General features: G+C 47.2%; 1 protein-coding gene across 1 annotated transcript in view; it reads left to right on the top strand.

Annotated features, from left to right (window-relative positions):
* Positions 1 to 644: 644 nt before the first annotated feature.
* Positions 645 to 23,558, top strand: part of GABRR2 (gamma-aminobutyric acid type A receptor subunit rho2) — a 47,631-nt gene continuing 24,717 nt past the window's right edge. Inside the window, exons 1-2 of the mRNA XM_022552592.2 lie at positions 645 to 4,708; positions 12,695 to 12,801. Of these exons, the coding sequence (XP_022408300.1) occupies positions 4,521 to 4,708; positions 12,695 to 12,801 (295 nt within the window). The 5' untranslated portion in view covers positions 645 to 4,520. The remainder of the gene's footprint in view (positions 4,709 to 12,694; positions 12,802 to 23,558) is intronic.

Raw genomic sequence — 23,558 nt, 5'->3', positions numbered from 1 at the left:
TGTGTTTTTTTTGGTGTTTTTTTTTTAAGCACCTGATACACGTATCTGAAAGTGGCATATCTTTTGCTTCTTCCCTTTCAGCTCATATTGCTACCTAAAACTCCTTAAGTTGTTGATCTGGCCCCCATTGTGGGGTTAATGAACAAAACTGGCCTTTGGAGCCATTCTTACATCCCGATAAAGGGCCTCTTCAGAAAACTATTATTTTTAAAGCCCCAATTTAACCCCTTATTGACAGCATAAGGCCAAAACCGGATGTGTGATCTGGTAGGTAAAGGCTTAGGACTCCTTCCTCCAATCCTCAGGTTTAGGTAACTCATGGCTTTTCCTTTGACCGACATAGCACATATCAAGGTAGTTAAAATAGCATGCTTGAAAAAATAAATAATGTCTGTTTCACCTGTAACTGTTTAAACCAATGAAACCTTTCAAATTTTATGTATTGTGGGGCTTTTATGTAGCACTTTATATTTTCATGCTGCTTATAGTTTTATTCTACTGAAATAAATAAATTTCATCAAAATTCTCAACTACGTTTTTTAAAAAACCTTCAAAAATTGTTTATTATTTTGACTATGAAAACATAAAATTTCCTATTTCAGGAGAGTAAGAAATCGTTTTGTTCTTTTTGGCTGTGAATAAACTTTCTGGTACTTCGAGACCTCGCATTTTTATAGAGCAGAATCAGTAAACAGGCAGACCTCACACAATTGGACTTAGTTGTTCAGAAACCTAGGCTGAAGTACTGAAAAGCTTATATTGTTTTATTACTTGCGAAGAAGTATATGAAAGGTGAATGCATTTAGTGAACCTGAGTTTTAACAAAGAAAAATGTGTACATTAACATGTGTACTCTGGGAATTCCCTGGAGGTTCAGTGGTTAGGACTCTGCGCTTTCACTGCCCAGGGCCTGGGTTCAATCCCTGGTCAGGGAACTAAGATCCTGCAAGCCGTGCGGTGCAGCCAAAAATAAAAGTGTACTCTTAACAGGCATTGTGGGAGGCTATAATTGCTCCAAAGCTATTTGCAATGCCTCTTTAAAAGTTGCCTTCAGAACTAGTTTGAGCTGCTCAATAAAACCAGTGACTTTATTCATACCTGCTTTTGAGTTCTTTATGTCATTTGGTCTTATCTCCTGTTCATTGTACCTCCTTGAATATTCTCTTGCATTTTTCCACTTCTCTTCATGCTCACTGCCACTGCCCTAATTAGCCACCATCTCCTCTCAACTAGTGCAATTATCTCTAACAAGTCTCCATTCCTGCCCCACTCTGCACACTGCAGCTGGAGTCTTCTCCAGTGCGTGGTACAGATCTGATCCCGTCTCTCCCATTGCTCTTAAAATAGGCCTGAACCCTTGATGTAGGACACAGGCTGTGTGTGACCAGAGTCCCACCTATAGCTCTGGCCTAATCTGGCAGCAGATGCTTACCGGGGCCTTTCCACAGCTCTTAACTTGAGCCAATGGGGCCGATCCTCTGTCCTGAGAAATAAACAAATGTTAAAGGTATGCACCCACTGCCTCATACCACGTGCAAAATTAACCCAAAATGGATCTGAAACCTTAATGTCAGGGCAAAAACTCTTAGAAGAAAACATTGTCAATTTTTGTGGCCATGGGTTCAGCAGTGGTTTCTTAGATACGAGATCAAAAGCACAAGCAACCAAAGAAAAAGTACATACATTATATTTCATCAAAATGAAAAACCTTTTGTGTTTCAAGGAACATCGTTAATAAAGTGAAAACACAGAATGGGAGAAAACATTTGCAGATCATATATCTGATAAGAGACTTGTATCGAGACTAAAGAACTCATAACTCAATAATAAAAAAGATAAATGACCTGGTTAAGAAGGGGCAAAGGATTTGAATAGACATTTGTACAAAGAAATACGTGAATTGGACTTCCCTGGTGGCGCAGTGGTTGAGAGCCAGCCTGCAGATGCAGGGGACATGGGTTCGTTCCCTGGTCCGGGAGGATCCCATATGCCGCGGAGCGGCTGGGCCCGTGAGCCATGGCCGCTGAGCCTGCGCGTCCGGAGCCTGTGCTCCGCAACTGGAGAGGCCACAACAGTGAGAGGCCCGCGTACCACAAAATAAATAAATAAATAAGACTTAAAGTAAAAATTGGTAGGATCTAAAGTTACATCTGGAGTGCAACAAAACAAATATTTCTTTAAAACCAACAACATCTGTGCAAAATTCTAGAGTTCCAGTCAGTCAGCCCTTGATAGGCCTGGTCCAAATGGAAGAGAGCAAAAGAGACCTTTTGAACAAAGTTTATGGAGAAGAACTTTCATAAGTCTCATGTCTTCCTCACTAAATCTTTGGCAGGAATGAGACTTTTAAACAAATTACCTGGATAATTCTGAGGAGTGGCCAGATTTGGGAACCACTGAGCCAGTCCCCGTACTAAATTACTCCATTTCCCAGATTCCTATTTAATTCATTGCAATTTGGCTTCTTCCACATCGCACAACTGAAACTACAGTTTATTGAAGTTAGGAGCAATGTTCTGGTTCTCAGGTCCAGGAACATTTTTTGTTCACTTACTTCTTCCCAGCACTGACTGTTAATTATCCCCCTCCTGAAACTCCTTTGGTTTTCATAGTCAACATCTCTGCTAGTTTTTCTATGCCTGTGTTCTGGCTGCCCACCCAGCCTTTAAGAGTACAGAGTCTCTAGGATTCTGCACTTGGACTCCGACTTCTTCTGTTCCGGGGAAGATCTCATCTTTTCCTGTGATTAAACTACCACCATTACACTGATGGTTCTGCATCTGTTTCTTCAATCCAGACCTTTCTCCTGCATTCCAGGCTCATACTCCAGCTGCCTACTGGGCATCCGGAGGTCCCATGATACCTCAAACTCCATAAGTCAAAATTTATCTCATCCTCCCCCGCATACCCCACCAAACTTGTCCACCTCTCAGGTTCATCAGATAATGGTGGTACCAACCCACCAGACCTGCCTCCAAACCAGGGTCCTAGCTTTCATTGTGTTCTCTCACCTCCTACTCTATTCAATCACCATGTATATTCTCCTTTGGTGATAACTTGACTGTCACATTCTTCTGTCTTCCCTCTTCTTCTCCTTCCCTCTTCCCATCCCTTAGGGCAGGACCTCATCCTCTTTTTTTTTTTTTTTTTTTTTGCGGTACGCGGGCCTCTCACTGTTGTGGTCCCTCCCGTTGTGGAGCGCAGGCTCAGCGGCCATGGCTTACGGGCCCAGCCACTCCGCGGCATGTGGGATCTTCCCGGACCAGGGCACGAACCCGTGTCCCCGGCATCGGCAGGCGGACTCTCAACTACTGCGCCACCATCCTCTTTGGTGGATGGGGAAGCCCCATCCTCTTTTAACATAGTCAAAAGAGATCAATCAGTTGGGTCTTCTCTGACCCAACTGATCCCACTTAGGAATTCCTGAAAAAATAAAGTGGATCATATCATTCTACTTTGCTTAAAGGGATCAAAAGAGCTTCTCTTGATTCTTTTTTACATAAGAAAACCCTAATTCTGTTTCAGTTTTAGCTATTGCTCCTTCTGACCTCCATCCTCATCTCCCTATGTCTCTACCACACTCAACATCTCCATTCCCAGGACACAGCAAGCAAGCAATAGGTAGTTTTTAAACATTTTCTTCTGCAGAGTATATGAAACATAACCACATGTATCTTTTCACTTCTAGTGTTCATAATTCCATATCTCAGAATAGGAATCAAGCCTCATTTATGATGACATTATACATTTTTTTTACATCTTTATCGGAGTATAATTGCTTTACAGTGGTGTGTTAGTTTCTGCTTTATAACAAAGTGAATCAGTGATGACCTTATACATTTTAGGATGAAAGACCAACATTAATCTATTGCTCGTGCTAGGAAGAAGAGCTTACATAATCACAAATTCTCCTTTGGTTTATGCTTTCCTTCAAAATCAAAATATGTTTTATGTTTTGATAAGATGTGTTTTCATTGAAAAAAAAAATGTGTATTTGGGGGAAAAGCAAGCACCCTTGGCCATAGGTGAAGCACAGGCTCTTTGGTCAAGAAATAAAGCAACTCTGTGGAAACAGGTCATTTGCGTGTTTACTCAGCATTTCCGGGGCACATTCAGGTGCTCATCTCCATGTGCACAAGTCTTCCCTGCAAATCCACTCAGAATCCAACTCGCTCCCTGGCGGATGTGACAGACTGGTTTTATGTCGCCAGAGAGATGGATTAATGATCTCAGCAAAAAGCTGGCATGTCCAAGAGATTTAATTTTTTTTTATTTTTTATATAACAGTTTTAGCCAAAGCTGTTCTAGGACTCAGCGGAAGCTGACCTTCACAGGAGAACCAACTTACTAATAGCCAATCACTAAGTAGCAGGGAAGGCAAAGCCTTGGTGTTTGTGTCATGGCCCGAGGGGGTGGGAAGTAGGGTGGCACAAGCATCAGTATCAATATTAAATTGGGAAACTCAGCCTGGCCAGCCATGCCCTCCTTGCTGCCCTGGCTCGAGGCAGAAGACCGAGTCAATGGTTAAGCCTGGGGGGATCTGCCCCGCTGCAGGTTACTGGAAAGCAGCTTGCAGCATCACAGACATTCACAGGATGCCTTATTTTTCAAGACTCATTTTGCTCTTGTTTTGCCTGATGGTTCTTGTGGAGAGCAGAAAGCCCAAGAAGAGGAGATGGACAGGGCAGCTGGAAACGTCCAAGCCAAGGTAAAGCTGTGGGCGGGAGGGGAGGGAGGTGACTCGTGGTGGCAGTGACACACAGTGGGACAGCTCCCGGGAGGGCTAGGGGTTAGATCGCCCGTCCTATTGGAATCTGTTTTCCAGCCGGGGGTAGATAGGACCTCGCCCTCACTCAACACAGCCTCTCCCTGGGCACAAATACACTATTGTGTCACCAGCAGCGAGAGAGGGAAGCTAGACTAGGCTGAGCCTTTCATTCTGATGTCTGTGTTCAGCCAAAGCATTTTGTTGTTTTTTTGTTTGTTTTTGTATTTTTTAGAGGTACGCGGGCCTCTCACTGTTGTGGCCTCTCCCGTTGCGGAGCCAAGAGGCTCCGGACGCGCAGGCTCAGCGGCCATGGCTCACGCGCAGCCGCTCCGCGGCATGTGGGATCTTCCCGGACCGGGGCACGAACCCGTGTCCCCTGCATCGACAGGCGGACTCTCAACCACTGCGCCACCAGGGAAGCCCCAGCCAAAGCATTTTGATTTAAGTCAGGCAGTTGAAGACTTAGTGGGTAAAGCATCGTTGTACTTCTCAGATTGTGCTGCTTAGTTTCTTGGGATTACATCCTGTAGGGACCATAAATGACCTGCTGAGGAATCACACTCGAGAATTTTTTTTTTTTAAACTACCCACCCCATATTTCAGGGCTGCTCTCACTTTCCGAGACTACCCCGTGCCCACTCTTGCCTTCTGAGACGGCTCACGTTCTGTCTACGGAGTGTGTATCTCTCTAAATAAACCTGCTTTCACTTTAAAAAAAAAAAAAGAATTTTTTTTTTTGAGGGGAACTGTATATAGGAATGTAGTTTGACTTATTAAGAAAAAAATGTAACTGGGAGTTGTCTTCTTTAAGTTATTTGATTGGGAACAATTTTATAATGCTATCAGGTTTCATTGTACTGTTTTGAATCTTAGAGAAGATGTTTGAAATTTGCTAGGTTATTAAAAATATACATGTGGACAACAGTGAAGGCTATTTCATGATGTAATGGAAACACTTCCAAGAAATAACTGGTTAGGCCCAGAATTTGCACTTAACATAATTACATCACAAATCGAAGTTCCTTAATACGTTTGTTTTGAACTGACGCACGAAGCACGATATTCTAGGCCTGTTCAGCATGAAGAAAAGAGCAAGCAGCTAAGATATCCACGCCATGTGTAACACGCCACGTTACATGTCTGTTTTTCCATTCTACTAAGCACTGCGTGATTATGAATATTAACTAATACCTTGAGGCACATTTTCTAGGTCAGTGGTCTCCCTTTTTGATCACGTACCGCTATCAGTGACAGTTTTTTGAAACCATACCCCGTGATGTGTATACATATATAAACACAAATTACATACCTGTACTATTATAAATATGTATATTAAAGCTGAAAAGTTTCCTTATTTTTATTTTTTTATTTTTAATTTTTTAAACATTTGTTTCTCACAGTTTTTTTTTTATATAAATTTTTAAATTTTATTTATTTATTTTTGGCTGCATTGGGTCTTCGTTGCTGCGCTCGGGCTTTCTCTAGTTGCGTTGAGCAGGGGCTACTCTTCGTTGCGGTGCGCGGGCTTCTCACTGCGGTGGCTTCTCTTGTTGTGGAGCACAGGCTCTAGGCGCGTGGGCTTCAGTAGTTGTGGCGCACGGGCTCAGTAGTTGTGGCTTGTGGGCTCTAGAGCGCAGGCTCAGTAGTTGTGGCACAGGGGCTTCATTGCTCCGCGGCATGTGGGATCTTCCCGGACCAGGGCTCAAACCCGTGTCCCCTGCATTGGCAGGTGGATTCTTAACCACTGTGCCACCAGGGAAGCCCCAAAGCATCCTTATTTTTAGATAAAAACTAACTATAAATGAGAGTTACAATTTCTACTTCTTGCATCCCAGTGGAGCATCCTGAGCCCTCCAGGTGTGCCCCTACTTTGGAGACTGCTGCTCTGGGAGATGTAAATACTCTGTGAAGTCTAATTCTACTCAGTCAGAAAGCAAACAGGTACAAATTGTCCAGGATATTAGGAAAGAGGCACCACTCTCGAAGACTCATCCTGGTTATGTAGCCAGAATCCTAGGCTGTTGAAGTGGCAGGAACTTCAGAGGTCACAGGGTCCAGCAATTCCCCTGAGTTCTAATTCTGTGAAATGTGAATAGGTGTTGTATGAAGAGGGGGTTCCAGGGTCAAAGAAGGTTGGGAAATCCTGGTTTAGACCATTTTAGACAGATATCTTTATAGCAGAACTTACAGAACATTTATTATGCCAACAGAGTTGTGAATCTTGAAGAGGAGGATAAATTATGCGGTTTTTCTTTAAAAAAAAAAGAAAAAGAACAACTTTTTTTTTTTGGACTATCTTGTGGGATTCACACAGAGCACACATGGGGAAACACTGTCTTATTTTACAGATGCTAAAACGTCGGCATGAGTAATTCATACAGCTCGGTAGTAGCTTGACAGGACCAGAACCTAGGATCCTGATTTACTAGGTCTGAAGGGAAGTCGTTGTCTGAACCTGTCTCTTTTCTAATAATGGTGCTGGGGTTCAGCACGAGCCCCTCAGGGACCCTCAGGGATCACACTTGGCAGCCTGGGCAGTTACAGCATCTCTGTTACTCTCAGAAGACCCACAGTCTCATTCCCAGACACCTGCATGAGCTTGTGGACAGACTGAATTTATTAAAAAATTTTTTTAATTGCAGTATAGTTGGTTTACAGTATTGTATTAGTTTCAGGTGTGCAGCATAGTGATTCTAAATTTTTATACATTATACTCCATTTATAGTTATTATAAAATATTGGCTATATTCCCTGTGTTGTACAATGTATCCTTGTAGCTTATTTATTTTATACATTGTAGTTTGTACCTCTTAATCTCCTAAGCCCTATTTTGCCCCTCCCCCTTCCCTCTCCCCACTGGTAACCAGTAGTTTGTTCTCTCTACCTGTGAGTCTGTTTTTTTAAATATTCACTAGTTTGTTTTGTTTCTTAGTTCCACATATAAGTAATACCATACAGTATTTGTCTTTCTCTGTCTGACTTATTTCACTTAGCATAATACCCTCCAAGTCCATCCATGTTGCAAATGGCAAATTTTCTTTCTTTTTTATGGCTGAGTAGTATTCCATTGTATATATAGACCACACTTTCTTTATCCATTCATCCGTTGATGGACACTTAGGTTGCTTCCACATTTTGGCCATTGTAAACAATGCTGCTATGGACATTGAGGTGCACGTATCTTTTCAAATTAGTGTTTTCATTTTCTTCAGATGTATACCTGGGAGTAGAATTGTTGGATCGTATGGTAGTTCTATGTTTAGTTTTCTGAGGAAACTTTATACTGTTTATGGATGGATTGAATTTGACCCTTAGGGGTGAAGATAACTTTTTGAAATCTATCCCATGAGGTGTTAAAGTGGATGAAAAGATGAACATACACATTCAAAGAATATAGAATAATTATTGAACAGAAGCTGGGAAAAAGGATAGAGAAAATGTATCAGGGAACATGCTTCTAGGCCTTTCTGTAATCCACCAGGGTGTGTACACGCTCAGACAATCATAGAGCTACGTCTGTCTGTGAAAAATTTCAGCCTGTGAAAAAAACATCTGACTAAAAGGTACTTTCATTATTGACACAAGAGTTAAGCTATGCTAATAAATAGGAATAAAATGACCTGAACCTTTCTCATTACAGTCTTAGAGCAGTTCAGCTCTGTGGAGTAGCTCCTTCTCTTAGAAGTCCTGTTCACACACACACACACCGAGAGGACTTCTTCTAACCTGTCAACCTTCCCTGTGTCACCCTGGCCAACACACCCTCACAAAACAATTATTCTGTCCAGCAACTGCTTTTTCAAAACTGCTTCCGGTTTTCTGATCCTTTGTGTCCCTTTACTGAATTGCTGCCAAGTGAGCCTGTTTGCTCTTAGCTGTTTGTTTCGTTCTGTTCTTCCTGCCTCTCAGCCTCCCAGGTTTATTCCCCACCCTGCTGCGTAAGGCGGCCTCCTGACCACATGACTGCTTTCCTGCAAAGAGACGCCCTTCTCCCTTGAGATCTGAAAGGACACCAAGATCTGGGAGTCTGGGCTCTGCCCTGATCACACTGTGTGGCCCCTCCTGGTCCCGAAGCCTGAGGTCCCCTTTCATCTTTCCTTCCCATTTGCTGCCCCTTTGGTTCCACCTGCCCTTGGCCATCCTTCTCTCCTTTGGCATCATGGTTCCAGTGCTGGACCCAGGAGCCGCTTTGCTCTCCTGCTACCCAGTGACCCTCACCCTCCCTAGGGATCTGGGGAAGGAATTGTGGGTGGGAAGTCAGGAGAAACCAGGTTCAGGCAGGTTCAGGCCCTGCTTCTGCTGCTCCCTGGCTGTGTGGCCTCCTGATCTTTCTGAACCTGATTTCTCCAATTGAAACCCACTGATGATGTGTTGATTGCAGCTCACCAGCCCTGCTTCTCAAAGGCATAGTGAACGCTTTTTCTTCTCTCCTCGCTCCACACCCCGACAAGGCTGGGTTTGAGGTTCCGTGAAATCTCTGGCAGCCCCACCGCGGGGCTGGGGCTCGGCATATGGCCCCTGGAGTCTGGGGTGGGAGAGCCGAGCCCCTGGAGTCTGGGATGGGGCAGTGGCCGGCATCTCCTGTGGAGGATGGATGCAGGGCATCCAGCTTACACCAATAGCCCAAGGATCAGGATATCAGCAGCCTGTGTTATCAAATAACTGGACCCGTAAGAAAAATTCTGGGTCCTTATTAATGGCACTGGGATTTCAATCTCCTCCCTCTCTCCAGGGTGCTGGCATGCTGGAACTTCCCTTCCCCTAATCCTCCCCTCTCAACTGAGAAACTGTGCTGACCGGGAGGGATTTGCTCCCCGCGAGCTAGGGCTGCCCTCACAATTTAATGTCTGTGATCGGCTAAGCCCTCAGACTGAGCTCTGCTTCCACGTTCCCGGGGTGTCTCTGCTGGGGCTCCTGTATACGGCCCCCCAGCAGTAGCTGCGCGGGGAGCCGGGCCTGGTCTGGCTCCACTTCTTGCGGAAGAGACCCGGGAGGGCAGAAGCTCCTTGGAAGGGCCCCTCCATGACCACACGTGTTTCTAGGGAACTTAGGTCCCACCTTCCAGCTACAGGAAGAAGCCATCGGCCTCTCGTCCTCGGAGTGTGCAGCTGCAACGGGCTTGTCCAAAAGCGTATCTCATCATAGCTTCTTTCTCCAAGTGCCCAACACCCTTCCTCTTTTTCCTTGGCTTTTGGATAAAAATAAATTTTTTTTTTCTTTTTTTGGCCACGCAGCACACGGGATCTTAGTTCCCTGACCAGGGATCGAACCGCACCCCCTGCAATGGAAGCAGGGAGTCTTAACCGCTGGACCGCCAGGGAAGTCCCATGGGTAAAGATAAAAAATCTTAACAGGATTTCTAAGGCTCTCCCTGGCTGAGCCCCTGCAGCTGCAGTCTGTCCATTTCAGCCTCACCTCTCTTACCCTTCTGACAGTTTCATATAACGCCCACCTGTCCTTCAGCTGGGTCACCTCCCACTCAGCGGGTCCCAAACTATGGACGTGTTGAGTTTAAATGCCTATAGGATACCCAACTGGGGATAATCTGTTAGACAGTAGGATGTAAAGGTGTAGAGCAAGGGACATAGATTTAGGGATCATCAGTAAGTGAAAGACAGTTGAAGCCACTGCCAAAGGGAGTGTCGCAAGGGAAGAGAAGGCAGCTGAGACAGGGTCCTGGGGATGCTGACATCTAGGGACAGGCTGAGGAGGAAGGCAAGGCTGCAGTGGAGGTGGGAGGAGGACCAAGCACCCTGTCCTGTAAGACGAGGTTTCCAGCAGAGGCTGGTCCTCCCTGACCCTTGGCAAGTGCACCTTCAAGGCCTCGGCTCAGGCACAAGTGGGGCAAGAAGTGCTCAGGAGTGAGGAATGGCAGCAGCTCTTTGGGAAAGTTATTGATTTACTGAGAGGTGGGGAGAGATGTTTTTTTTAAAAAAGGAAATGTTCAAAGAAGAGTATAACTACTACCACTGTCCCGCCATCACTTTTCAATTAATTTTGCGTGAAGAGACGCGGGGTCCGGACAGATTTTCTGCTTCATTTTGGTTCGAAGTGAGAGAGACTCGAATCCGTCTGAGTGCTGATGAGAATGAGCAGTGAGAAGGGGACAAGCTGAGGAAGCCAGGCCAGGGTGTTGAGGGCAGAGTCAAAGGGCTCTGGGAGAAGGAGGGTCAGGCACATCTGCTGAGCCCCCAGGGAACCCCAGAACCTACAAGGCCGAAGGAAGTGAAAACACTGCTACTGCTACTGTCTTCTGAGTTGCACCCACCCTATTTGCACTTCCTACCTGGTGTCTCACAGGCGTCTGGACATCAAGACGGCTTCTAAGAATTTGATGCACTGTCATCCCCACAAATGTGCCACTCCTCCTGTTTTTACCATCTCAGCGAATACCCCACCGTTCACCAAGGCGCTCGTCGTAAACCTGGGCCATCCCTGCCTCTTTGTTTCCCCCATACCCCATACCCAATCCATCAGCAAAGCCTTTCTGATCACTTCTCTACAGCTCCACCCCTTACCACCCTAACCCAGGCACCATGTTCTCTCAGCAGAAGTCTCCTAACGGTTTCCCATTTCTTCTTTGCCCTCCCACAGTCTCCTCTACCTGAGTGATCTTCCCAGGTGTTAAACCAGACCTTCTGACATTCCTGCTCAGAATTCCCATGGGTTTCCCCACCCAGTATATACCCCTGAGGGCCTTGGGATCTAGTCCCTGGCCTTGTCTCCCACCTCCTTTCTTACTGCTTTCCTCCTCCTCATTCTCTGCCCACTGGTTTTCTTACTGTCCCACACACAAGCCACACTCACCTCAGGGCCCTTGCACTTGCTCTTCCCTCTCTCAGAATGCACTTTCTTCAGCTCCTCTCATGACTCACCCTTTCCAGGGCTCAGAGGGCTTCTCTGATCACCCTCTACCCCACCCCCATCTCCCTCTTCTTCTTTACCCTGCTCTATATTTATGGCACTTTCCATTTATTTGCTTATTTTGGCTGTGCTGGGTCTAAGTTGCAGCATATGGGATATTTTAGTTGCAGCATACGGGCTCTTAGTTGTGGCATGCGTGCGGGATCTAGTTCCCCGACCAGGGATTGAACCCAGTTCCCCTGCATTTGGAGCGCAGAGTCTTATCTGTGCCCAGCTGTGGCCTTGATGGCCGCTGGCTGTGAACTGTCTGTTCTCCCGAGGGTTGAGGCTTTCTCCGCCAGGGTGGATTCTTCAGACAGCTGCCAACTGGATAGATGTAAAGAGCATCAGGTCTGCCTAGGATAACACCAGCCTTTTAAAACTTTAACTACATTTGTCTCAGAATTTTATTTTATTTTTTAAAATATGCCACTTTGGTATATTGATTTTAAAAACTATTTATTTATTATTTATTTATATTGGCTGTGCCGGGTCTTAGTTGCGGCATGCAGGATCTAGTTCCCTGACCAGGGAACGAACCCGGGCCCCCTGCATTGGGAGCGTGGAGTCTTACCCACTGGACCACCAGGGAAGTCCCTAAGAATTTTCCTTATCTCAAAACCAATATTATAACAACACTGAAGAGATATTTTAACAGAAAAAAAAGACCCATCATAATTCTCCACCATTAGACCCAACCATTGGTCATCCAATCATGACTTTGGGCAAGACAGTTAGGAGCTTGCCAAGGTAGGATGGTGTCCTGCCTCGGGGGGATCTACTTTAGGAAGCCTCTGGAAGGGCCAGGTCCTCGGGCCAGCCCACCTGTGAAGGCCCGGGGTGGTGGAGGTAAGGGGTGGGGGGGACCCTTTATCTCTCGACCTTCCTTCAGTGGAGAAAGAGATGGTAGGATGGGCGAAAAGGTGAGTAACACGTAGACCCTGCAGGAAGTCATCTCCCCAAATCTTCTCACACGATGTCTTGGTGGGCTGACGGAAAAGAGTTTCTTGCTTGCCTTTGCAGTCACCTATATAAGAAGAACCTTGATGTGACCAAAATCCGAAAGGGAAAACCTCAGCCACTTCTCAGAGTGGATGACCATGATTTCACCATGAGGCCCGCCTTTGGAGGTAAGACTGCGTCCTCCCCTCGGCCCTCTGGGGACTGATCCCAGGGCTGCTTCCTGCTGCTCCTGCACTGGGTTCCCTCAGACACAGCCCTCCCCCCGGGGTCCCTCATTTTCCCTCTCACACTCAGAGAAGCCCAGCTGGCTCCCAGTCACTAATTATCCCCAGGAGAAAAGAGCTGGAAGGAAGTGAATGGAGAGGGCTGTTGAGAAAAGGACCTGAGGGTGATTAAGCTGTTTACATTCACGGAGGCCCAGCACTGCTGCTGCCAACTTTCCTTTATGAAAAAAATAAGAGCATAAGAGCTGCATGGGCAGGGGGCAGGGGGAGGGTGGGTGGCAGGGCTGGAGCGTCCACACAGAAAAGGACCCCCTGGCTCTGCTATCCCGTGCCTGGCTGGGAATTTGGGGTTCTAGGGGGGGCCCCCTGCTTGCCAATGCAGCGATAGTTTAACGCCTGGCAAAGCTCCCTTGCAGAATTGCCCCAAAGGAGCTTCCCTGCTTCGGCGGGGTGGGGAGGAGTGGTGGCCGGAACAGGAGGAATGCCACAGAGGGGAAGGGGCTGGGAAAGGAGCCAGCCATCTGCACCCACCAGGCAGGGAGAGGGATGAGAACTGCAGAATGCATGAGACACGGGGCCCACGTCCCCCCTGTGCAGGTGGGGAAACTGAGGCCCAGAGCATGGCCGCTGATGGGCCTCCGGCCAGAGAGACCCAGGCAGGCGGGTTTCCATTTCCCCTTTATCTCGCTCTTGAGCTCCTCTAAGGTGCAAACGTTCTCCTGGGGCAGCAGGAAGAAGTAGAGGTGACTTGTGGGCAAGTCACCGACCCTCTCTGAGCTTCTGCTTGCTGGTTTGTGAAATGGGGATAGTAATCCGTCCATCTGGGGTTGCTGTCAGGATTAAACGAGATAATGTATGTAAAGCCCTGGCACATACAGGCTCACAGCCCCTTAGAAAAACCCAGCTGTCACGCCTCCCTCGTGTGACTGTTAGGGGATTAGGACATTAATTTATCCCAGAGGCCGTTGCATTTTACAAGGACTCAAAGCCTCCCACTCAGTTCCCTGAGGCCTGACACCTGCCGAGCAGGAGAAGAGAGCAGGTGACAGATGACAAGCCCCTGCCTCTTCCTCCTGCCCCGATGGAATGCTGCACAGCTAGGGGTTCTGGTGCCCTCGAGGGCTTGTTTTGGGTAATGCCACCAAAGAGTTTTTTCTAAAATTCAATAACATTTCCGTGAATAAGCAGCTCTAAAATTAGCTGTATGCGCTCCAGGAAGTCCAAGCGAGACATCCTTGCTCCCCTTGCCTTTCTTCTAGAGGGTCGGGTGAGATGCAGAGGGCGACTGGAACAAGGTTGACAAACAACAGCATTAATGACAACGAACAACTTCTAGTGACTTCTGTTTCAGGCACCATTCTACTCAGGGTACTTACAGACACGATCTGACCTCATGCCTCACAACTCCGTGAAGTAGGTACTATTATTATGCCCAGGTGGGGAAACTGAGGCACGGAGAGGTGAGGTGACTGGTCCAGGTCACACAGCTACTGAGGCAGGCCCACTCTCCTAGCTGGGTCTCTTTCTTACCCCCTCAATCCGCATGTCCCCCAGTGCTGGGCCACTAGGCAGAGCAGGCGTGTTTAGGGCTCACAAGGAATACTCCTAGGGGCCCCTGATAAGATGTTATTTTAAAGTCAGAAGAAAAAAATAAAATTTTAGGTAGAAGAAAATGTTAATATATAATATTAATATATTCATCTTTATACCACCACAGTTGTATGCTTTTTACATGTTTTTTCTGGTGGAAGGGCCCACGAAGGCAAAAGTACCCAGCACCCTCAAAAGTCACAACGTGACCCTGCCTCGGCGCACAGTGTTGTAGGGCAGCTGTGTGTGTCTGGGTGTGGGTGATCTTCTGAATAACACATTGTAACCTTCTGACGGAGGCTGATGTTGCGGCAGGAGCCTGAGCCATCACCTGGTTAGGACTTTCAGTTCACAGAAGAAGAGCCTGGGGTCCAGGGGGTTAAGTGATGGCCACAGAACAACTGGGGGCAGAACTTGGGTTTCCTCTGTGATGTCACATGCAAAAGTGAAAGCCTCATTAAAACGCCCTCCTCCTCTGGGAGAAAGCCAGGAAAGCCAGGAGCTGGCTCTCAGGACCGGCAGGTGAAATCCTGCCACGTTTCCAGAAAACCCAGCTCTGAGTAGAATCATCCAACAGGCTGCAGCCTCAGTCAGGGTGCTCCTTCTTCAAGCCACGTTTGAGGAGCAAATTGGACTTCCTGTATCCTGATCCCTGCAACTTCTGGTGTCGCCCAGAGTGTGGAGGATGAGGACAGTCCCTTGCCCCTGCCTGAGTGAGCCTCTGAGGCTGGGAAAGACCCTGACTTTAGGGAAAGCCGCTGGGGAAGGAGGTGTCACCTCCAGCAGGTGCGGTAAGACCTGAGGCTCTTACACATCAGCTGTCAAGATCTCGGTCACCAAAGCCAAGGGGGGGGGGCTACTCCTCCTTCCCAAGCCCTCCCCCCAGAGCAGCTGGTCTTCTGGGCACATTTTCTTCCCTGCAGGGCTTTCCTGGATGTCTAGATGTCACTTGGATGAAATAGGACCAGGGGAGCACATGGTGAGGTACACACACATGAACTCATAAATAAGAATCTTTGCAACCCGTGGAGTCCTGGCTGTTGCCAGTCTGGCTCCCTGCGTACCGATGCCGAATAAAAATACGGAGACAGAGAACTGGAAGATAAGAAATAGAGAGGCTTTTGATTCTCCTTGCCAGGCAAAGGGAAGACACAGGAGGCTAACGCCTCAAGAACTGTGCCCGCCTCCTTGGGGAATCGGAGATTTTACATGTGGGGCTCGGCTCGCAGGGGTATATGATAAGGATCAAAAGTAGTGAAGGTCTTACATTTCTTTTCTTCTGCAAATTCATGGCCAAAGCTGGCATCAGGCAGCTCAGCACCCGGGTCTGGTGTCCCTGAAGTTATCAGCCCGTGAACTCCTTTCTGAGATGAAGAGTGCTACAAGGGAGTGTAGGGGGAGAAGAAAGGCCAGGTGCAATGGGTAATTTGTATGGAGTCAAAGAGTAATCAACTTTGTGAAGGACAAGTCTAGCTACAAGTGTTTGTTAGTAGTAACAGCTAAACAGTAACCAAGATTGCTTAACTCTTTCAGACCTGTTTATGTTGTTTCCCCAGGCTGTTCATTGTTTCCTTATTTTCCTCGTTTATCAGAAAGGTCTCATTTCTATTTTTGCTGCAACATGGCCAAGCAGGCTGGGTGGGGCCATCAGAGGAGGAAGCTTCCCACCGCCTGGGGTTCCAATGATTGCTATAATCCATAATCCCTGGAGCATCTGCAGATGGTTTAGAGCCAAGAAGCCTTCCTTGCAGGTCCTCCTGAGGGTCTCCATTCCATTCAGCCCCTTACTCCTGCGCAGAGGCACTGGCCAGGGGGTGGGTGTGTCTCTGAGGAAGGAGGCTTGCAGACAGCACATAGATGGCTCTGTGTGAGTAAGAGAAAGCCCGCCTTCCTTGGGGGCAGCCCTGTGCCAGATACCTGGTCCAAAGCAGAGCCTGGGCTCAACCGGCCCTAATGCTGGCCCAGCCCAACACGCCCCTCTAAAGAGCAGCCATGCACGCTCAGCAGGCCGTGCCAACAAGATGCCCGTCAACAATTGTGGGGTATGTGTTGCATCTCTGTCTTCTCTTCCTAACTTGTTTTTCGAAGAGGGGCTTCCTTGTGGACTGACATTTAAAAATAATTGCTAGAGAGGAATTTGCCTAAGACTAGATACCCCTCGGATGACCTTTTCAGTCTGGAAAAAGAAAAGATTAAAAATCTAGCAGCTTCCTAATAATCCCAGGGATCAGTTGAAACAAAAATATCTGGTCTAAGCTCCCAGCTGCCTGGTTCGCTGGTGTGTCCTGGTTAGGAGAACCTCCAGAGGCCTGGGGTTTCCCCTCCATTTGTTAGGAGAAAGAGTGCAATGCTGATTTTTTAAAATTAAAATTAAAAAGATTGGGCTAAAACATACATAGCATAAAATGGACCATTTTAACCATATAGTTCAGTGGTGAAAGAATATTCACGTTGTGCAATCGTCACCAGCATACATCTCCAGAACTTTTTCATCTTCCTAAATTGTCAATGAAACAATAACTTTTTTTTTTTTAATAAATTTATTTATTTATTTTTGGCTGCGCACGGGCTTTCTCTAGTTGCAGTGAGCAGGGGCTGCTCTTCGTTGCGGTGCGCGGGCTTCTCATTGCGGTGGCTTCTCGTTGTGGAGCACGGGCTCTAGGCATGTGGGCTTCAGTAGTTGTGGCTTGCGGGCTCTAGAGCGCAGGCTCAGTAGTTGTGGCGCACGGGCTTAGTTGCTCAGCGGTATGTGGGATCCTCCTGGACCAGGGATCGAACCCGTGTCCCCTGCATTGGCAGGCAGATCCTTAACCACTTCACCACCAGGGAAGTCCCGAAACAATAACTCTTTACTCCTGCTTCCCCCTGCCCCTGGCAACCACCATTCCACTTTCTGCCTCTATGAATTTGACCGCTCTAGGTTTCTCATGTTAGTGGAATCATACAGTATTTGTCTTTTTGTGACTGGCTTATTCACTTAGCATTATGCCTTCAAGGTTCATCCATGTTGCAGCGTGTAAGGCCAAATAATATTCCATTGTATGAATATATCACATCTTGTTTAATTGCCATTCATCTGTCAATGGACATTTGGGTTGTTTTTGCCTTTTGGCTCCCGGGAATAATGCTGCCATGAACATGTGTGTGCAAACATCTATTCAAGACCCTGTTTTCAATTCTTTGGGGTATATACCCAGAAGTGGAATTGCTGGGTCACATGGTAGTTCTATGTCTAGTTTTTTCAGGAACTCCCACACTTTCTTCTACAGCAGCTGCATCAGTTTACATCCTCACCAGCATGATACTGATTTTTAATTCAAACTGTAGAGATGGAAGGTAAAGGAGGGGTGTAATGTCATCACGGATTCTTTTGAACTACATCCAAGGAGTTTGTTAGGATGGTCAGGAAGTGACCACAAAGTAGGTTAGGTTCTCCAACCAAAATACTTTCACTTTCATTCATAAGACAAGTACGGTGTGTTTTGGAGCTGTTATGTGTGAAGCAGGGTCCTTGGCATTCGGGGACCCGGCAGTGAGCAAGACAGCCACAGTCCTTGGAGTGTCAATGCTCTGCTCGGGGAGACCAGTGTTAATGAAATCCTCACATCAAGTTGTTAAATTATGGAGAGCTGCTGGAAGGACAGGGGAGCCGTGGGGTGCAAGCAGCAGGGTCTGGCCATGGGCACCAGGGAAGGGTGGCCCCGAGGAGCCTGGGAGGGCGAAGGCCAAGGAGCCACCCTTGCCGGGAAGGGTGTGCATTCGGTCACTCCGCCTGACACGACAGAGTGTTCCCAGGAAGCTAACAGTCTACAAGGGAAACAGAGAAATGACTAAGTGCAGTCAAGTATCACAGAAGCAATGTAGGGCATCTCTGCTGATGGGGGGGAATTGAGTGGTCAGTTCCATCCAGAGAGAGGAAACCAGCAAGCTGGCAGTGATGCCTTCATTCAGGAGGCGATGCTCACAATGAGTCGGGAAAGATGCGCAGGGGGTGAGCCCAGCGGGTGGGAGGGAAGGAGGGATCAGGGAGGAGGGTGCTCACGGATAACAGGAGGGCAGCGGAATGCGAGCAGCGTGTGTGTGTGTGTGTGTGTGTGTGTGTGTGTGTGTGTGTGCATATGTGTGTAGAGGGGGCAGTGCAGCCCAGGCTGCGGAAGGGCAAGATGATACCTGTGCTTTAGAAAGCTCCCTGAGGGTCTGCTAGGAGGAGGCTGGAGCAGCTAAGAATGGATGCGGGACGCTAGCTGGCCACTTCAGCCATGGTCCAGGTCTGAGTTGATGGGGGTTAAGCTAAGGCCTAGAAAGAATGGATAAAGAAGATGTGTGGCTTCCCCAGTGGCGTAGTGGTTAAGAATCCGCCTGCCAATGCAGGGGACTCAGGTTCGAGCCCTGGTCTGGAAAGATCCCACATGCCGCAGAGCAACTAAGCCCATGCACCACAGCTACTGAGCCTGCGCACCTAGAGCCCGTGCTCTGCAACAAGAGAAACCACCGCAATGAGAACCCCTCACAACGCAACGAAGAGTAGCCCCCGCTCGCTGCAACTAGAGAAAGCCCACGTGCAGCAACGAAGACCCAACGCAGACAAAAATAAATAACTAAACTAAAAAAAATAAAAAAGATGTGGTACATATATACAATGTAATATTAGCCATAAAAAAATGAAAAAATGCCATTTGCAGCAACATGGATGAACCTAGAGATTTTCATACTGAGTGAAGTAAGTCAGAGAGAGAAAGACAAATATCATATGATATCACTCATATGTGGAATCTAATTTTAAAAAAATGATACAAATGAACTTATTTACAAAACAGAAACAGACTCACAGATTTCAGAAACAAACTTATGGTTACCAAAGGGAAAATGTTAGGGGGACGGATAAATCAGGAGTTTGGGATTAACATACACACAGTACTATACATAAGATAGAAACAAACAAGGGCCTACTGTATAGCACAGGGAACCCTACTCAATATTCTGTGATAACCTATATCAGAAGAGAATCTGAAAAAGAATGGATATGTGTATATGTATAACTGAGTCACTCTGCTGTACACCTAAAACGAACACAACATTGTAAATCAACTATACTCCAATTAAAAAAAAAAAAGTGGAGGGATCGTGAGAAGTGAAGGAGGGAGACAGCCACCGATGGAACTAGAGGAAGCTGGGACACCTGAGTGTCTGCCTGGGGGCGGCCATCCGCCCAGACGGAGCCCAGGGGAGAGGCATTGGGAAGAGCTACAGTAACAGTGGGGGAACAGTGGAGAGTTTAATGAAGGTCTGTTCACAAACGGGTGGGCAGGGTTAAAGGAAACCAGCAAGCTGGCAGTGAAGCCTTGAGGGCTGGAAGAGTGTGGAGCCTTCAGCAGGTTAGGGGTGGAGGGCAAGAGGAGGGAGCAGTTCCCAGAATCTGGAAAAGAGCCAGAGCCCTGGGAAGGGGGTGCCCTGGCGTCCAGGAGAGGACAGGCCCATGAAGCCTGCAGGGAGGGCTGGGGGAGAGAATCAGTTCCTCTCCGTCTCCTCCAGCCTTCTGAGACCTGCTGGCACCTTCATTGGCTGAACCAACCCTTAGGCAGAAGACGAGGGCCCGCTGTGAGCAGTGGCCATAGGCCAAGGCAGGGGGTCCTGTGTGCGATCACTCACCTGCACTCAGGGCGTGGTCTGTGGGCCAAGAGGACGTGCCCACCTGAGATTTCCCTTCTAGGCCACACTTGGGTACTGGGACCCAGAATCATGTCCACACAGCCCGGAGCCCACCTCAGGACCTGCCCGGGCCTCCTCCCTAGGTGAGCCCCGGGGGTGGGGGGTGGGGGCTGTACTGCGCGTGCGGGGTCCCCCCTCCCCTCCCTTCCCCTCCCCCTCCCCTCCCCGCCCCCCCACGCCCCCCGGTGCTGAGAGGGGGCTGAGGGCTGCCTTTCAGACGGCTTTGGATAGAGCTCAGATAGTGGGCAGAGGTGTCCACCGGCACACGCCAGGCTCTTCTCTGTGCCGGCTGCTGCTGTGGGTGGGAAAAGGGCAGCTCCGGAGCTGGGCCCGCTCTCCCTGCCCTGCCATGTCCCGGCTGGAGCTCCCAGGAGTCAGAGTTCTGAGGCTGGGCTTGGCCTTCCGGGTTGATATGAACGTGTATTTGTCAAAGCAGTAGGCGAGGCTATATATTGTTCTGCAGTTTCTTAGCTTGATTTATAACCTTTAGACATTCAAGCATGTGGCATATGGGCCCCCACTTGTGCTCCTGCCTGGGGGTGGGTTTGTAAATGTGGACGCTGCCCTTAGTGGTCAGCTGCCCAGCACAGAGCAGGGCGGAGTGTGGGTCTGCTTTCCCAGAAGGGCAACGGCTGGACGGGCCGAGATTGAGTGAGCAGGGAAGGTGGGACCAGGGGCAGGTTGGGGCAGTGGTTGGGCTTGCAGTACTCTCCCCATGTCAGCTTCTAGAGCACAGGAGAACCCTTCCTGCGCCACATGCAACCACCAAAGGGCTGATTTAGGAGACGAAATATTGGCTCCTGTGCTTCCTTGAGATAATTGCAAAACCCATACTTCCGGCCATCACTTAGGGAACCTGCTGATCTTCTATCAGCTTTCTCTTAGGTGACTCAGGCAGGGAGCTGTGGAGACCTTGCTGATTTTGCCCCCCTCCCTCCTGCCCTTTCCCCTCCTAGATCAACCAAGTTGAATCAATTCATGCATCACAGTGTCTCTCAGATCTGCCCCCTCACACCGCACATTCTCAATGCCTTCTTGGGGGGTGAAAAAAATCTTAGACATTACCATGGTTGTGGCCCGCCAAAGCTCCACCTTCCCTTCCCATCTTATTCCTTAGTATTTAATTTAAATTTAACTGAATTCATACTTAAATAAATTAAATTTTCTCTTTCGTGGATGATAATGATAAGAAGGTTGGAAGCACTACTGACACCAACATCATGGCCCCCAAACCACACCTCATAGCCAAATTCACGTTCTGGAAACACCTCTTCCCTGTGCTGCTCCCTCAGAAACTTCAGGGCTTCCCATATTCTACGGGATGAAATGCAGACCCGCCTCTCCCCTCTGTGCCCCGAAAGTTCCACGGTCTGGCCCAGCTGCCTCCCCAGCTTACCTCCCCCTGACAGGACTCTTCTGTCGTAGAAGGCTCCCTCTTGCTGCACGTCCGTGCTCGAGTCTGCTATGAACATCTGTCCATGGTGGCCCCCCTGCGCTGTCCTGCTTCATCTGACAGCCTGTTAGATGAAAGAGAAATTAAGGAAAGAATCCCATTCACCATTGCAACAAAAAGAATAAAATACCTAGGAATAAATCTACCTAGGGAGACAAAAGACCTGTATGCAGAAAACTATAAGACACTGATGAAAGAAATTAAAGATGATACAAACAGATGGAGAGATATACCATGTTCTTGGATTGGAAGAATCAATACTGTGAAAATGGCTATACTACCCAAAGCAATCTACCGATTCAGTGCAATCTTTATCAAATTACCAATGGCTTTTTTTTACAGAACTAGAACAAAAAAATCTTAAAATTTGTATGGAGACACAAAACATCCCGAATAGCCAAAGCAATCTTGAGGGGAAAAAAAATGGAGCTGGAGGAATCAGACTCCCTGACTTCAGACTATACTACAAAGCTACAGTGATGAAGATAATATGGTACTGGCACAAAAACAGAAATATAGATCAATGGAACAGGATAGAAAGCCCAGAGATAAACCCACGCTCCTATGGTCAACTAATCTATGACAAAGGAGGCAAGGATATACAATGGAGAAAAGACAGTCTCTTCAATAAGTGGTGCTGGGAAAACTGGACAGCTACATGTAAAAGAATGAAATTAGAACACTCCCTAACACCATACACAAAAATAAACTCAAAATGGATTAAAGACCTAAATGTAAGACCGGACATTATAAAACTCTTAGAGGAAAACATAGGAAGAACAGTCTTTGACATAAATCACAGCAAGATGGTTTTTGACCCACCTCCTAGAGAAATGGAAATAAAAACAAGAATAAACAAATGGGACCTAATGAAACTTAAAAGCTTTCGCACAGCAAAGGAAACCATAAACAAGATGAAAAGACAACCCTCAGAATGGGAGAAAATATTTGCAAACGAAGCAACAGGCAAATCTCCAAAATACATAAACAGCTCATGTAGCTCAATATCAGAAAAACAAACAACCCAATCCAAAAATGGGCAGAAGACCTAAACAGACATCTCTAAAGAAGACATACAGATGGCTAAGAGGCACATGAAAAGCTGCTTGAAATCACTAATTATTAGAGAAATGCCAATCAAATCTACAATGAGGTATCACCTCACACCAGTTAGAATGGGCATCATCAGAAAATCTGCAAACAACAAATGCTGGAGAGGGTGTGGAGAAAAGGGAACCCTCTTGCACTGTTGGTGGGAATGTAAATTGACACAGCCACTATGGAGAACAGTATGGAGGTTCCTTAAAAAACCAAAAATAGAATTACCATATGACCCAGCAATCCCACTACTGGGCATATACCCTGAGAAAACCATAATTCAAAAGGACACATGCACCCCAATGTTCATTGCAGCACTATTTACAATAGCCAGGTCATGGAATCAACCTAAATGCCCATCGACAGGTGAATGGATAAAGAAGATGTGGTACATATATTACTCAGCCATAAAAAGGGACGAAATTGGGTCATTTGTAGAGACGTGGATGGACCTAGAGACTGTCATACAGAATAAAGTAAGTCAGAAAGAGAAAAACAAATATTGTATATTAACACATATATGTGGAATCTAGAAAAATGGAACAGATGAACCGGTTTGCAAGGCAGAAATAGAGACACAGATGTAGAGAACAAACGTATGGACACCAAGGGGGGAAAGCGGGGAGTGGGGGTGAGGGGGTGGGAGGGTGGGAGGGGGTGGGATGAACTGGGAGATTGGGATTGACATGTATACACTAATATGTATAAAATAGATAACTAATAAGAACCTGCTGTATAAAAAAAAATTTTTTTAATAAAATTTAAAAAAAAAAGGAATGCTCTGGTCAGCATAATGCATTCGTTAGAGCAGGGGCTCTGGAGGTGGACCTCTGAGATCAGCTTGTGGTGT

The sequence above is a fragment of the Delphinapterus leucas genome, chromosome 12, assembly GCF_059928025.1.
Source record: "Delphinapterus leucas isolate spDelLeu-1000000601 "Yukka" chromosome 12, BTC_Dleu_Yukka2, whole genome shotgun sequence".
Classification (NCBI taxonomy): Eukaryota; Metazoa; Chordata; class Mammalia; order Artiodactyla; family Monodontidae; genus Delphinapterus; species Delphinapterus leucas.
Note: the sequence above shows the minus strand (reverse complement) of the source record. Positions and strands in the feature narration are given on the sequence as shown.